We start from the raw sequence: 16,971 nt of genomic DNA, 5'->3' as shown, positions 1-16,971 counted from the left end.
AAAAAATATATATTATTATGCAGAATGATGCAACATTCACAGGAGCAATAAGTGGAGATGTTTATATTTGGTCAGTAAATTTGTTGACAAGGATTGTAAAAAATGTTCATTCTGGTCCAGTTTTTTGTATGTTTACAACAGTGACAGATGGTTTAATTGTTACTGGTGGTAAAGATAAAGCGTGAGTTTTTATTATCATTTTTTTTCTTTTTGATAATGTACAACTCATTGAAACTCACTTATGAATATGTGACCCATTAAAATTCACTAATGAGTATGACAATAATAAAATCAGACATTTTTTAGAAATGATTTTTATGCAACCCATTGAAACCATTAAATAAATATATAACCTATTGAAACTCATCAATAAATATGTGACTATTGACATTTATAAATATGTAATCATTGAAATCCATTAATAAATGCTATCCATTGAGAGAGTAAGCTTATATAGTAATACCCATAATTTATTTTAGAATTTTTTTTTTTTTTTTTTCATAAGTGACCAGAATAGTTCAGCTGTAAAGTTATGGGATCAAGAAATGAAACGATGTAAACCTTTTAAACTTAATCAAGCTGTTCGTTCAGTTTTCAGGGGAACTAAAAAAGTAAAATTTTAAATTTTTAGCTGAATGACAATATTGTAATGTTATTTGTTTTAAAGTTGCCAAGCATGTGATAAGTTGTGACATTTTAGGGTACTATACTTGTTGGAACACAAGATAATTGTATTTTTGAAATAAATGAAAAAACTGGATCACTTCAGGTTTGTTTATTTATTTTTATAATGCTTTGGTATGTTTTTTTCCTAATAAATTATTATTAAAACTACAGTATTTGTAGACATTAATGGATGGTCATGGTGATGGAGAACTTTGGGGTCTTTCTTGTCACCCTTCAAAAGATGTATTTGTTTCATCAAGTGATGATAAAACAGTTCGCATTTGGGATATAAAATCTAAGGTGCTATTTCTTGTGTTTTGTTTTTTAAATAAATTTGAGCTTAATATTTTACCTTATTTATTGTAAATCATTCTTAAATTTATAAAGTTTTTTTATTGTTGTTAACATAAAATGACAAGGAAGTAAAATGATGTTTGCGGTGTAGTGGTGTTGATGGTTATGGTGGCAGTGTAGTAGTTGCAATAAGTAATTGACCTGATAAGAAAACTTTTTTCTAGTCAAAGTAGTCAATTAAACCTAAATATTTTTTTAATTTTGATTTTAGTATTGAACTGAAAAACTTTAATACCAGTTTATCTAAAAAACTGTGTGTGTGTTTCTATAGAAATTGTGCATATTTCTTTAGAAGTTGTATGTGTTTCTTTAGAAATTATGTGTGTTTCTTTAGAGTTAACATGATTGTGTTCTTAAAACATATTAATTGAAAAATGGTTTACAAACCATTTTAAAACTTGTATATATATATAAAACTTGTAAAAATTTATAACCAAAATCAATTCTGAATTGTTTAATACAGGTATTGGATAATATTTTGCCACCTAACATCTTTATTACTTATAATGTAGTGCCTAGATCCTGTAGACAGTCATGGCTAGAATTAGTTCATTTGAACATTTAACAGGTTCTTACTATTATCAAAAAAAAAAAGTTTTTTTAAAGTATGTCATGTTAGGTCTCAAATAAAGGTAGACAAAAGTTTTAAAGATAATATCATTTCATAAAAAAAATTATTGTTTTAGATTTTACTGCAATTAAAAATGACATTTTTTGAGCACATGATTTTTATTATGCATAAAAAAATTGATTGAAAAACATTTTTTTTGATTAACTTGATGTTCCAGAGAGTCTCTGTAAATTTCTTTCGTTTTTTTTTTTTAATTTCATGTAAAATTCATTTGTTTTTCCTTCTAAAAAAATCCCTAAAAAGTGTCAGATCTACCTTCATGTTTTACAGTTTGTAGTAAACTTTTTTCAGCATCTTTTCTTTTCGAATATTTGAACAAAAACACTGCTTTTTGAATAAAAAAACACATCTAGCCTAGTTCATTCTTGTTTTAGAAATTTATATTTAAAATGCTCTAGACTGTTGCTCTCCTGTATTTGACAAGCTTTGTTTTAAAATCTTCAATCCGTCTTTCTTAATACCAAAGATTAAATCAAAAGCATTGAAATGCACTTGTATAAGCTGACGCCATTTGTAGAAACCTGTACTTGTTGCAATTTAATTTGATCATTTTTTCATAGTTTATTTATGATATCACAGTCAGAAAAGAATATTGTAAATCTTTGCTCAACATTAAACTTAACCAATAAATATGCCATGTCAATGTACAATTTCAAAACACTTAAATCTTGTAAATTTACGGTCTGGTCCTGTTTTTCAATTTTAATTTTTTTGTTTTTTCAGTTTTTTTTTTAATCCTTCACCTGTTTTTCTTTTCTTTGGTTTACTTGCAACATTAACATGTTCACTATCTGCTATCTTTAATGCTGTCTTTATCAACGTTGCATTTTATTGGATTTGTGTCTTAGTTTTTTTTTATGTGTTGTTTTATTTAACTTATTTTTGTTTTTGTGTTTCACTTGAAAAGTAGTTTAGTACACAATATATGGTGATATAGAGAGGCAGTAACTTGTTTGGTTTGTGACTAATCTCTGACCCATGCTAGTGATTTCTCTTTGTTCTCCATTAAGTTGTTCAAGTCATGCTAATTCTTTTATCCTACAAAGCCAAACAAGTCACTGCAGTGGAGGAGGCTGACAAGGTTGTTGGACAGAGAAACAAGGATGTAATGGGAAAAAAACTTACTTCTTTAATGAGCGCCCTACCACTTACACCACCGCCACATGTTGTATATTATTTGTGTGTATATATATATATATATACATATATTGTATAGATAATTTTTTTTTGGCATGCAGTGGCCCTATCACGTTTTTCTGCTTAAGAATAGGATATGTAAAACTTTTTTTTTTATTTCTTAGTAAAATTTAGAAAAGTATGCAAAAATCGCTTTACTTTTGTATTGAAAAGAATTTTTATGCTTATACCAGCAAGGTGATGTTCTACGGTTGCAGGTGTAAGTTTTATTTTGATTAAGGCAAATGTTCGCTCAATGAAAATACTTCTAATACAGTTGGATATCATGGTTGGTATGGATTTAATAATACTTGAGGGATTGGTTAAAATTTATTTATAAAAGGTAGTCTCCTGATTTTCTATATAGTCCGAAAGTATTATCTGACAAAAGTGACAAGTTTTTTCTGATTTTTTTGGTTTGTGGTCCATTAATCCCATGAAAACCACAAAGTATGTTTTTTGGCTTTGGCTTTTTTTGGCTTGTTTTGTAAAGTCTCACACTGGTATAAAATGTGAAACTATGTATATATATATATATATATATATATATATATATATATATATATATATATATATATATATATATATATATATATATTATATTTTTTTTACTTGAAGGGTTTATATTTATTATATTTAGTCTTTGTTGAATAAAGTTGAAATCAGTGTTGCAGCCCGGTGCTGTTGCTTTTCTCCTGATGGTAATAATATAGCTGTGGGAACAGCAAATGGGGAGTTTTACATTCTTGACACTAATTCTTTGCAAATTATAACAAAGAAAAGAGATAGAAACAAATCGATTACTCAAATAAGGTTTCAAATACGATTTTGATAAAGGTATTTTGTTATTCAGACACAGAAAGAAATAGTTTGTAGTTTTTAATTCTTTTTTCACTTAGATATTCCCAAGATGGACTTGTTCTTGCTGTTGGAAGTGAAGATAATTCTTTAGATTTCTATTCAATAAAACCAACTTTTACACGCACTGGATATTGCAAAAATCTATCAAGTTCTGTTGTACAACTTGATTTATCTGTGGATGGGAAATACACTCAGGTAAATTGTTCTTTTTTCATTAATGATGATAATTATTATTTTTGAATAATTTATCTTTAAAATAAAGAAATTTTTCAAAAATGCTTATTTTTATTCTAAATAATTTTTTGTTTTAAGAGAGGAAAGGAGGCAGAGATAGAGAGTTATTTATTCATTTGTTAATTTACTGAAAAAATATCTACATATATTTATATATATCTATATATATATATATATATATATATATATATATATATATATATATATATATATATATATATATATATATTATATATATATATATGTATGTATGTATGTATGTATGTATGTATAATAATAAAATAACTACAATTAAATTTGAAACATAACTCGGAGTTTCATGCTTTATGCGATCATCAGACAATACAAACAATCATAACAACAAAATTATATAAAAAGATACAATAAAATGTTAGCTTAGATGACCTTAAAGTTGGCAGGTAACAAATTTGTCTTTCTAGCGATATATTGATATTTGTTCATTTCGTTTGTTCAATAGTTTCAAAGATGATGAAATGATATGGTATTTTTTGGCTAAACAAAGGTTATACAACTTTCCGGCAGTTGGAAATCGGTTGCCGGCAGTTACACATTGGAACAAATGTGTTGGAAACATTAGATAATACTTTTTTGTTGTGTGAATTAATAATCTTGGTGGTGTTAGGAAGACAGTTATAACTGACTTTTTAATTATTCCTACTAAAAAATTTGCAAAACTTGTGTGTTTTGGAAAATGCTTTTCAATTAGATTTATAAAATTTTTTGCGACATTGGTTTTTACATTTTGTGAAAATGGAGGATTAATTTTTTGTAATCTTAATTTTGGTTTTGATGAGGCAAGATTTTTTGGAAAGTAATCTTTTCATCAGTAAACTCCTTCTTAGATATTTTAGGAAGAATTTTTTTTTTATAAATATACATATTTAACTCAGCATGCTGTTTAAAAATGGAAGTAAATTAGGTAGGCTTTTAAAATTGATATGAAATTGGGATGTCATTATATGACTTAGTTTCATATTTACATAGATTAAAACAGGTAGTATTTTAATATTCTAAAAATAACTAATATTCTAATTGGTGGTAATGATGATCCACTTGCACACAATGCATTATTTACCGTTACTAAGGTACTATGTTTAGTACTTGTAACAACAATTTTGTAGTTTTTTTCTTCTAGTTAAAACATAATGATGCTTAAACTATAGACACACCAGTCTCATCAACATTCCAAATGTTTTTTGGTGGAAACTTTGGTGTAGTAACTTGTACAGTCTTTTAATGTAATTTCATTAAAAGACTGTACAGTAGAGTGTATTAAAAAAATAAAATTTGGATTCTTTAAATGTAATAGTAATAAAAAGTGGGGAAAGGGAGCCAAAATGTCCCTTTAAAAAAATATTTTTTTTTCCCTCAAATTTAAGAAATTCTTTTATAAATTAAGTGTTTTCAAAGCTAGTTGTAAAAAAAAAATTAAAATTAGTTTTTGGCCCCCTTTTAACGCTTTTGGGAAACCTAAAAATCATTTTTTTTAACTTTTATTAAATTTTTTTCTTATTTTGAAAAATAAAATTTAAAAATCACAACTTTATACTAATTTAGTTTAAATTATTATTTTTGTTTAAAGTAATTGAATTCCCAAAAAAGTTATGGTCTTCAGCTGCCCAAAGCGAGTAAAAGGGAGCCAAAAAGTCTTTTAATTTTTTTTCACAATTAACAATTCGCATTGCTAATAGTTAAAAAAAAATAATAATAAAAAGTTCTAAAGCGCTAAAATAATAATTATAAGTACATTTTGGCCCTTTTATACCCCCTTGGGGTACCTGAAGAGCATAGTTTTTTAATTTTTTTGGCAATTTGATGATTTTAAACCAAAAAGAAACTTTTTATTGCTAATTCATATACAAATTTCCTAATTAGTTGGAGCATGCTAAGTCTGAATATGGCATTGGCTTTTTAATTGCATCTACAGTTTGCCCATAAAACCAAAAAAAGCAATTAAACTTATTACTAATGTTAATCGCATTGCATGAAATACACCTTTAGCGAGTAGATAACATTTACTAGTTCAAAAATGTTATGTTATGTAACAAAACATAATATTACATCATGTTACATGCATATATTACAAAACGTTACATTATTTTGTAATGTAATATTCTCTTACAATTTTATAAAACACTAAAATTGAACAGTAGAACGTAGTTTTCCTTTATGAAGTTTATTGTCATCGTGTACCAAACACCAGATGTAGTCACCCATCACAGCTCTATCCCATCTGCACTGGTATCTTTTCTCAATTTCAAGTATATCCTGATGAAAACGTTCTTCTTGCTTTTCACTTACATCACCCAAATTTGGTCTGAAAAATTCCAAGTGTGAATGTAAGTAATGCAGCTTTATTGACGTTCTGCATTTCAAATCTGCGTACCGTACAACTGCGTAACTAAGTTTTCCACAAGCTTTTGTAGTTATCACTCTTATTGTTGCCTAAAACAATATTGCCTATTATTGTTGCCTATTAACGTTCCTATTAATGTTACCTTTTATTGTTGCCTATCAACAATGTATCTAAACACAATCCATGCTTCTTATTCAACTGTAGACTGTTCTACAGCTCCTTACATGCCAACATAACTTTAATTTGTTGACCAACAAATAAACCTGCTGAAATTTTTGCATCTTTGGAAACATCTGCCGAATATGCTTTGACATATTGTTTGACAAGATCTAGTTTAATGTGAAGAAGGGAAAGTAAGATCTTCTCAAAAGGTATCATGGGTTGATTTATAACAATGTGTGAACCAGGCCGTAAATGTTCCCTTACTGGCCACTCCCATCTTATAAAGTGCTGATCAACAGCCCTGCTATCCAATAAACAAAGAAAATATGAATACTTTGTGTATCCTCCTTGACCTAGAAGAAATGCTAACATCTTAAAGCCTCCACATACATCCTACTTATAACTGTCACAGTTGATTTTTTCATGCAACAATTCACGTTTTTGTAGTCTTCTTTTAGATGAACGGAATGAGTTACTGGGATTGAAGGAAATTGATTTTATGGAGCAAAACTGCCAATTTCATCAAAAAGACCACGAATGTCATGACAATAGCACAGTGATTCTGATACTACATAAAAGCATGCAAATATTTCATGTCTCTTTCGATATTTTGAAGTTTTACAGCTTGGATATAATAAATTCTATTATTTCAAACGCGATGTAAGAAGTTCGGCATTTGATTTAGTGAGACTTAAATCTCAAACTAAGTCATCTAGTTCTTTTTTTTGATTAGGAAAATGAGGTAAATCATTCGGTTCATTTAAATCTCAGTCATCACAGATTTTATCTGGTGTATCTTCTTCAGAATGATATGCAGCCGCTTCTTTGGACTGAGGTGGAGTAGGAACAGGCAATTTATCACTGTGTGGAACTGGTTTAATAGAAGATGGTATACTTGGATAAACTAGAGTCAACCTATCCTGCGGCTTTTTATACTTTGAAATATCAACCATCCAGAAATAACAGTCAAAATGATGATTTATTGGTTCTCTCCATATTTTTGGAATCGCAAAAGGCATTTACTTGCGGATTCTACGAAGCCATCCTTCCAGATGTGCACCACACTACAGTTGTGGCAGCTGCCACAAACTGTAGTGTGGTGCCCAAGATTTATCCTGATCTTCCATAGCCATGCCAATATAAGCATGATATGCAATAAAGAATTTTGTACCACTGACAATTTTATGTTCAGTTTGTGTTAGATAATATAATAACCACAAACATAACAGAATGAGTCAGGACAAAGCTTGCAGGATCTACTAGACATATTCACCACTTCATATAACCATTGTAATTAGTTAAACTGAAAATAAATATATAAATATAATTAAAGCATATATATGTTATAAATATAATTAAAGCATATATATGTTATAAATGCATTACACATACATGTGTTTTTTGCAAAACCGTTGGTTTTGCTCTTATTAAGAGTTCATGAGAAAAAGCATAAAGTATATTTTCTCAGGAAATCTTGATGGTAGATCAAAATCAATGGTACCATTGAACTCAGCATCCCAAAATTATGTAAGAAACATTAAAAGTTAACATAAACAAAGATGTTGTAACATGGTGTTATAAAATAGATTAACATTTTTGTTGAATGCTGACATTTGATTGGATGTTGCTACTAGATTTTGTAACTATTTATTAATGACACTTTAAAAAAGCTCTAAACCAAGCAAGTTTCCTCTTCACTAACTTTATACTAAATACTGTTGTTTTTCCACACGACACTACGTGTTTTAGCGTTTGTTTCCTGAAATTTTGTGCAACTTTTGAATAACTGTAGAGCGTTTCTTTTTAATTTTGTAGCATTGATAGTTAACTTATACCATATCTATCATGACTTAACTATACTATATTATATTTTTAATGAAAATTTGCAATATCTCTATTTTATTTTATTTGTATTTTGTAAATATTTTAATAGAAGTAATAATATTAGGGATTCACTTCAGTTTTTTTAATCTATCTGTTGTTTTCCAAGCTGCTTTAATTCTCCTCTTGAGAGTTTTACATTAAATACTTCATTAAAAGTTTTTTTATTTGAAAAGGTTAAATATCTCAAAAACTACGCATGACAAAACATTTGATAAATGAAAGATAGGGAAACGGAAAACGCTATGGACAACAAAAGGTTTTTGAGAGGAAGTAAAGTAAATGCACCAAAAAAGTAACTTTAAAACAGAGGTAGTTTTAGTAATGAAAGAGGGGGAGGGGCAAATCTCTAGAAAGTACCAGACAGCCTACTTAAAAAAAAAGTCCTCAAAAATAAATTTCACCCGACTCAAATACTCGATTATATTCCTCAAAAAACCGACTATAACTTGAAAATCGTCCTCTTCGGGGAGTTATAACCCCCTCCTTCCCGCATTAAAATTGCATCTGCTGCAAAGTAAAAGTAATTTTTATTGAAAGTGTAATTTTGTTGAAGATTTATCTAAATTCTATGTGATGCAAATACATTTGTATGTTTATTGCTCAACTTGGTTGGTAAACTTCAGGTAATAAAATAGTTTTCTCTTATTCATTTTAATTTTTTAATTCAATTTCTAACAGATTTATCTGCATCTAGCAGGTTAAATTATAACAGATTTAGCAATTATCTTTCTAATAGTGAAAAATTTTTGCAAATCCAACGTACCGTTTATAAGATCTGTTAGATTTAGTTAAAATTGCTTAACTAGTCTCGCCCGACTTTAATAATTAATTCTTAAAAACAACATTGTTGTTAATATTATTATTCTTTTAAGAAATAAATTAGAATACTTTTTCACCTTAACGCAGATTGTTTATATAAAGTAAACGTCAATCATTTATTTTGGCAAGTAAAAGCTACTGTGCGGTTAAAACATACGACAATATTAAACTGGTCTATTCAGCACAAACTTTAAATAAAATGATTTATTTAGCATGTTTATTAAATTATGCATGCTACCTGTATGATTACAATAATCCACTTATCAAGTAATTTTTTTTCCCGTTTTTTTGTTAATAGTGTAATAGTAACTTGTATTTCTTCTACATAGTACCGTGTAAAAAGAACTCTTTTTACACGGTACCGTGTAAAAAGGAGTTAGTTTTTTTTTAAAAGGTTATTCACTAACCAAAAAACTTTCAGGAATAATGTATTTATTTTGTTAATATATTTACATATATGTTTAGGAAGGCCCATACCTTGCTAAATTCCCAAATATTAAGTTACCCTCGATAAGAATTAAAACTTGTAAGTTCTTTATATTCATGCAATATATTGTGGGCTGTGAAAGTTTCTTTTAAAGTTTGGATTTTTTTTTTTCTTAATGCGGTTAGCTTTTTTTGCAAATCTCTTATTTAAAAAATTTTTTTTTCAAGAAGTCGACACCTAGAAAGGGATTTACTTGTTTGATTAAAGATTGTAATTATGTTACGTAATAATAGTTAACGATTAAGTTTTAAAAAGACACCTGAGTACGCTTACGCTTTGTCTCTTTGATGTATCAAAGATTAACAAAAACAAGTTCAGACCTGTCTAAATTTTGATTTAAAAAAAATGTAAGCATTTTCCAAATACGAGTGCTTGCGCAATTAACTTGCGTTTACTTTCAATACCATATTTATTATAAACTATCTAACAAAACTGTATTAAGGACAAAAGTGTATAATTTTTTAATGACATTATGCTATTTTCAATAACATTACGCTATTTCTAGATAAGCCTTTATAATTAGTTCACTCTTGCGGTTTTAATAAGCTTGTTTTTTACAAAAGGAAGTGGAACGATGTTTTCTCGTTTCACGTTAGAAAGTGAAGTACGTCACAAAGTATATTTTCATAAGTGTAATACATTTTGAATTTAATAGGAAATGAATAACTTATACCATTTTATAGAAATATTAGCTAAATGCCCCTAATTTTATATTCTGTTTTTATGAATGCTATTCTATAATGAATCGATAATTTATAAAAAGGTATTTAACTAATCGAAGCAAGTCATTTTCCTTATGAATCAACTTTCCAAAATACCCACCTATTTTCAATAGTAATGGAGATCTCCTGGCAAAAAATACGGGGGCCGCCTTTGGAAGTCAGAAAAAAGACATTTTTCGTTTTGAATTTATTTTCTATTTTTAAATGGGTTTTTAGTTCAGATTTGGTTTTTTGTTTTTTTCTTTACATTTTAAAATGAACAATATTAAAATTAATTTAAAAAAAAAAAATTATAAATTGGATTTCTAAAACGAGATCCTTAGCAAAATTTATATTATGAAAACCTCCTTTCAGAGAAAAGTTAACAAATATGATATAGATAATTTTGAAAAAAAAAAGTTCCAAGTAAAATTAATGTAAAATTCACTGTAAAAAGAGATTATCATCAAAATCAAACAAAAGTAAAAAGCGTACATAAAACGTACAAGAATTATTTAATGAGAATTATACTTATTATAGTCTAACATAAAAAATAATGAACAGAACAATTTTGAATAAAATTTACACAACCTATGTTTAACAGGTTTTTATATCAATATTTTATTCCAACATCTTTTTTGATTATCATATATCAAATCGATCGTTAAAATTTAAAACATAAATAAACGTTAATATTAGCAAGTTTCCGATAAAACTAGAAAACTAGCAACTTGACAAAAAAAAATAACGAAACAAATAAACGATGCTAAGCACCGTTTCATTTTTTATTTATAAAAATACTCTAGAAAATGATAATTCCAACAATATAATGATCAGCTAGAATGCCATTTCACTTCGAACTCTTCGTTTAATGGTACGAACCTCTTTCCTTCGTATTCTAAGTAAAACTTTACGATCTCAGTTCGAGTTTGTTCTTTGTCGAGCAACTTTCGTCTAGGCGCAAGAATTTTGAACAAAAATCTTTCGCTTATTTGCATTCCTGGGTAGTAAAGTTTTGTAGAATGGTAGACCTTTTTATCCCACGTATACACAATCCTGAATTTATTAATATTTAAATCGGTATGGCGAACTATAATGGTACCGAGTACGGCGTTTCTGTTTGTGACGGTTGATTCTAAGTAGCATTCGTCATTGTTAGCCTTTACGTGTAAAAAGTTAGTGACTTTAGAAAGAGTTTGAGAAATTGTCGGTGTATAGTGTCTTTTTTCTAAAATTAGTCCACAGTCGTCTGCGAATTTAACCTTTTTTCGATTTTTAGCTAAGTATCTTTTTACTTCGGCGAAATCAGCTATATCTTTATAAATGTTTGCTTCGATAAATGTTTGCTTCATCGCAATGTTTTTTTCTCTTCGTACGAAAATTTCTCCTACTTCGCTCATCTATCTAGAGTGATTTTTAGTAAATAACAATTTGTTGAATTTACATTTTTATATTGCTCTGCTAAATATCTTTCTTTTAATCTCTGTATAGTTCTATTGTTTTCATCGTAATATATTCGTTTATGCTCATTTAAGCGTATAATTATGCGTTGTAAATTATAAATAGACCATATGTTTTTAAAGATATATTTGCTATCGGAACACACAAAAAGAAATATTCGGGGTTTCCCCTGAAACTTTTTTTTTTTATGTAATACAGATTAAAATATAACGGGTGTTATTTAAATCTAACATATATTATTTACCATTATTAAAATTGCAACCCATAAAATGAATAGTAAATTTAAAAATTATTTTTTTAAGCAAAAGAGCAAAAATGATAACAAAATAATTGTATATTTTAAAAAAATTGTTTTTGATTTTTTTATCGAGAAACAAATTAATCATAATTAATTTTTTATAACCAAACTTAGAACTTTATAATACCCCCCGATATAATCTGAAATATTAATTTTAATTACATCGGGTTAATGAAATGTTTTATTTCTAATTAATATATGTAATTGGCGCCATGATTGTTTTTTTCGGCTGGTTATGGCTTGTCCAAATATCCTTACTAATAAAACCCTGCCACGCGCGTATAGTATATTACAAAATAATAATAACGAAAATTGTCGTTGTTATCATAAAATATTTTATCGACCAAAAGATTGCAACTAAACAAACATTTATTTTCAGATCTTAGATTTAACGTTACCACGTTAGGTTTAATATTAGTATGATAAAAAATAAATGTAATCCTAAAAAAGAAATAAAGGTATGCTTTATATTGAAGAAAAAAAAAAAAAAAACGCATTCAATCATGCGTGCGTAGTCTCTAGCTGTTGAATTTCACAAATTTCACAATGAAATAGTACTGCAAATAGTTTCGGAATGATTAACTTAGACGAAAATGACTGCCATTTTAGAATGACAGAATTTCCTTTTGCCGTTTAAATTTTTGAATAGGTAGCTTTCATTTTACATTTATATGTTAAAAAAAGGTAGGCGCTTATTTTTTGGAAACCAAATCATACGGATCATCGAATGTAAACTAAAATTCAACAGCGAATGCTGGTAGAAAGATTGCCAGGTATATAGGTTTACAGACAAAACGCACAGTTGTTTTGTTTCTTAATCTTTGCTATTATTTACGGCATCCTGGCTGCACGATATAAAAATCACTGAACACTGAGACTTTTTGTTACTATTTTGAATGTAGCGTGACTACTTTTTGAGTAATCAAGAGAACTTTCAGGCATCACATAGCCACCCGCATATAGCCATCAAATAACTCAATCAAACACTTACGGGTGGTTTTTCTCAGGTAAAATTTGCATTCTATGCTTTGATTTGCTTTTTTTTTTTTTCGTTGTTAAATCTGACCAGTTGTGTTTATTCTCCAGTTCTATTCAGTTTGATCTTAATTCAAATATTGATTTTTAAATCAAAGGTAAAAAAATAATTTTTTTTAAATAATATTTGTTTTAATGAAAACTTTTATATAAAGGGACTATTATTTATTTGTGAAAATAATTTAATTTAGAGACCTTTATATACATAACCACTTTTATATATATATATATATATATATATATATATATATATATATATATAAATATAAATATATATATATATATATATATATATATATACTTTAATTTTATTTTTATTTAAGGTATGTACAGGTTCCTATGAACATCTCGTATTTTCTGTGCCTGATGGAACTCAAATTACAGATGAAATCGAAATTAATCGAATAATTTGGATCAGTTGGACCTGGTGAGTTATAAGTGTTTTAACAGATTCCTACGAAATTCGATGCATTTTTGTTGTGTTTGCTTGTTATTTTTTCTCTTTGTAGCATTCTAGGATGTAATGTTATTGGCATATGGCCAAAAAACTCAGATAATGGAGATATAAATTGCGCTCATTTGTCGCACTCTGGAAAAACTCTAGCAAGTGGCGATGATTTTGGTTTTGTTAAGTTGTTTGATTTCCCAGTTTTGCAAAAATACGTGAGTCTTTTAACTTGATCAGTTTATTACAAAAATTTTTATAAAACCCCCGTTCTATTTTGCTAAATTAATTTTTTAAGTTCTGAATCTTGCAGCTGCAAAAATAAACTTGCGTTCTTTGTCTTATAGCTGATCAGTGCTGCAAAAAATGTGGGGAAAAATCTGCTTGACTAAGCAATTTTTTTTATTTATTTTTTTGAAGTTTTGCGTTGCATTGTTAGGGGAAATCCCGCATGTTGTTTTAAAAACAAAAACTCCACGAATTTTTAGCACGATAAACAAAGTCACGCGAGTTTTTCACGAAAAGCTTTTACTAAATTATGCGGGACGTCTTTAGTTTGTTGAAATATTAAAAATCTTTTTAATATTTTTACGAAAAAAAAATTATAAAACAGAAACCAGAAATGACATTGCGATAAGATGTTTTTTTTAACTTATGTGTTAATAATTTTATTTTTATTTACTTTAAATGCTTGCAGTATGATCACGTGAATTTTTATTTACAGTAAGCTCACGTGAATACGTTAAAAAAAATATAACTAATATAGATCATAACAATTTTATTAGTAATAATCCGAACGATAACGTTAAAAGTGCTAAAAAAATTGCTAAACAAACTGGAGTAACATGGCTAGAAAAGATGTCTATAGCCATATCAATATTCCACCAATCCAATAATTCCCTCGATACAAATAAAAATTTTAGAACTTGTTTTTTTTTACAAAAATTTGTTTTTACTTTAAAAAGCTAGTGAGCAATAAACGGTTAGTAAGCCACCAGTTACATATTAGAATTTATTTTACTCAAAGAGTCTTTTGTAAATTGTAATGGAATGATCTTTTGCAATGTTTTATTCAATTTGAACCTTTGTTTTTAAATACTCCGCCCTATTATTATTGTTGCGTTTCAAAGATTTATTTATTATTTTTAAGACTTTTTGCTTTAACTTTTTACTTCAATAATAAAAAACTAAAAAAAAAAATTTTATTTAATTTTGTTGTTTAAATTTGTCATTCATTTACGTTCTTGAAGTGCTTTTGGTTTTGTTTTATTGTTTAAAACAACTTTTAAATTATCTTGTCTTCATCCTATTCTCCTTTATTCCAGCCTCTTGCCCTAATTAAAAAAAGTCTCAGCCGACGTTTTTGAACTGTTATATAAATCTGGTACATGGCAGTAGAATAACTTAAAAAGTATAGATATTGAGTGATTTTTTTTTTTTTTTTTTTTTCTATTTTGTGTCGTACTGTTTATTTAGCACAACTTCAAAAACGATATCTTCAAGTAGATCCCAATCCCCATAAAAATCGTATATATGTTTTATTATTTACACATTTAATATTTTATTCTTTTTTAATCTTTTTACATTGTATAGTTAAGTGTATACTTTGTTCATTTAAATTGTAAATTTAGACAAAAGGAAAAGAATTTTTTGGTCACTCTGCTCATGTAACTAACATTTGCTTCACGCACGATGATAAATACTTAGTTTCTACTGGTGGAGACGATTCTTGGTACGTATTTCGTTATTGTTTTGATTTCTGTTTACACCGCAAGGGTGTAGACAAGTGTTTTTAGTGTTTAAGATAACGTTTAAGCATGAAACGATTTTTATATTTTTAAAGATGAATAAAGCTGCTTTGTAAAAAATTGCGGTTATTAAAGCCTGAGAACTGTAAAAACTTTAAAATACTAGCCCATTGAGTTTATAACACTTTTTTATAGTTCTATGTTCCCAGGATAGAATTATTCCAGATTTTTTGCGAAGCGACTATATTCGTCATAAGTATGAACATGATCAAATTTAGAATTTGTTTATTGATAAATTTTTGTCAAAACTTGCCCACTGACATGACGATAACTTAATGTGATCGACTTAACAGTTCTTTATAGTTCCACATTGGAAGTTTCAACTTTTTAAAAAAACATAAACATATATACTTTTTATATTTGTTGTTAAAATGTAGAACTTAATATACTTTATGAGGTCGGTATAATTTGATAATTTTTATTTTTGCTTTAAGTGTCTTTGTTTGGCGGTGTCATCAATGTTAAATTTACGAGAAAACTGGTATATTTTCAAAAAAATGAGAGGCCACCTAGATTATATATAATTAGATTATAACGTAGATTATATATACAGAATATGTAATATATTATTATTTTTATTTTTTGAGAAGAAATTATTCTGCAATACACGATTTTGTTTTCGAGTAAACAACGCCTTTTATTATTTAACATTAAAGAAATTCCCTAGATATGCCTTTTTTAGAAAGTGTTAAAATAATGACGTCATTTTAGTCAAATACGTTGAAGAAGAAAAGCAAACCATATTTAAAGACATTCTACAACCTGATTATTTGAAATTTTTAATTTGAATCTTTGACCCAAAGTCTTATTTCAGTAATAGTAAAATATGACATTATTTACTTTATTTGGTCAGATCAAATAAAAACTCGACATCGTCTGAGAAAGATGTCAATATTGCTTTCCTTTTGTTTTTTCTTTTGCTATGACATCATCAAAAGTTTCCGTCGCACTTGATTCTGCTTTAATTTTTCTTTTTTTATCGTCTGCCCAAAGGTGATATTATTTTGGCGGTAAGTAAAGAACCATAAATAAACTTTTTTCTTTTTTGTTTGTTTGTTTCTACTTAAACTTTATTGCAAAGTCAGAGATGTTTTGACAAAAAAAAAAACGTTTATAGATTTCATTATAGTTCATTTTTTGACGGAAAAAACGTGCCGGGTTTTTATAGAATTAAGTACTTTATTTTTGTGTTTTGTAAATCATCAACATGAGGATATCCTAGTGATCAATGATTATCGAAAAAAATTGTATAAAAAGATATTTTCTATGAACGTCCAGTAAAGATATCCTGGTTAATAAGTATGTCGCCCTACAATAATAAACTTTTTTATATTTTTATAGAAGTTCAGCTAAAATAAAATTTCCTTTTTGAAAATGTTATTATGAACAATAATGGAAAACTAAAAAACAAAGTATTAAATTTTTTATTTATTTTTGTTTAAATCATAGAAACCCTTTTATTATACTTGATAGCTCTGCACGTGTTATGCAAAGGTTTTGAGATAATTTCCTTCCCTTCCCCACCTTATTTTCACTCCTAATATGTCCTGGCATGACTTAGCTTTTTTTTTT

At 27.6% G+C, this 16,971-nt stretch overlaps 1 protein-coding gene across 2 annotated transcripts in view; it reads left to right on the top strand.

The window, feature by feature from the left end:
• The window catches only part of LOC100207255 (echinoderm microtubule-associated protein-like 6), a 64,715-nt gene extending 48,710 nt beyond the window's left edge, over positions 1-16,005 (top strand). For both annotated transcript variants that reach the window (XR_010640816.1, XM_065805464.1), the window contains 10 exons: positions 24-181; positions 506-611; positions 701-769; positions 847-966; positions 3,468-3,640; positions 3,727-3,883; positions 13,470-13,573; positions 13,656-13,809; positions 15,223-15,323; positions 15,834-16,005. Coding sequence is in view for 1 of the 2 variants with exons in the window: in XM_065805464.1 (XP_065661536.1) it covers positions 24-181; positions 506-611; positions 701-769; positions 847-966; positions 3,468-3,640; positions 3,727-3,883; positions 13,470-13,573; positions 13,656-13,809; positions 15,223-15,323; positions 15,834-15,864 (1,173 nt within the window). In the remaining variant the exon portion in view is untranslated. The remainder of the gene's footprint in view (positions 1-23; positions 182-505; positions 612-700; positions 770-846; positions 967-3,467; positions 3,641-3,726; positions 3,884-13,469; positions 13,574-13,655; positions 13,810-15,222; positions 15,324-15,833) is intronic.
• Positions 16,006-16,971: the final 966 nt, after the last annotated feature.

This window comes from Hydra vulgaris, chromosome 09 (assembly GCF_038396675.1).
Source record: "Hydra vulgaris chromosome 09, alternate assembly HydraT2T_AEP".
In the NCBI taxonomy this organism is placed as follows: Eukaryota; Metazoa; Cnidaria; class Hydrozoa; order Anthoathecata; family Hydridae; genus Hydra; species Hydra vulgaris.
Note: the sequence above shows the minus strand (reverse complement) of the source record. Positions and strands in the feature narration are given on the sequence as shown.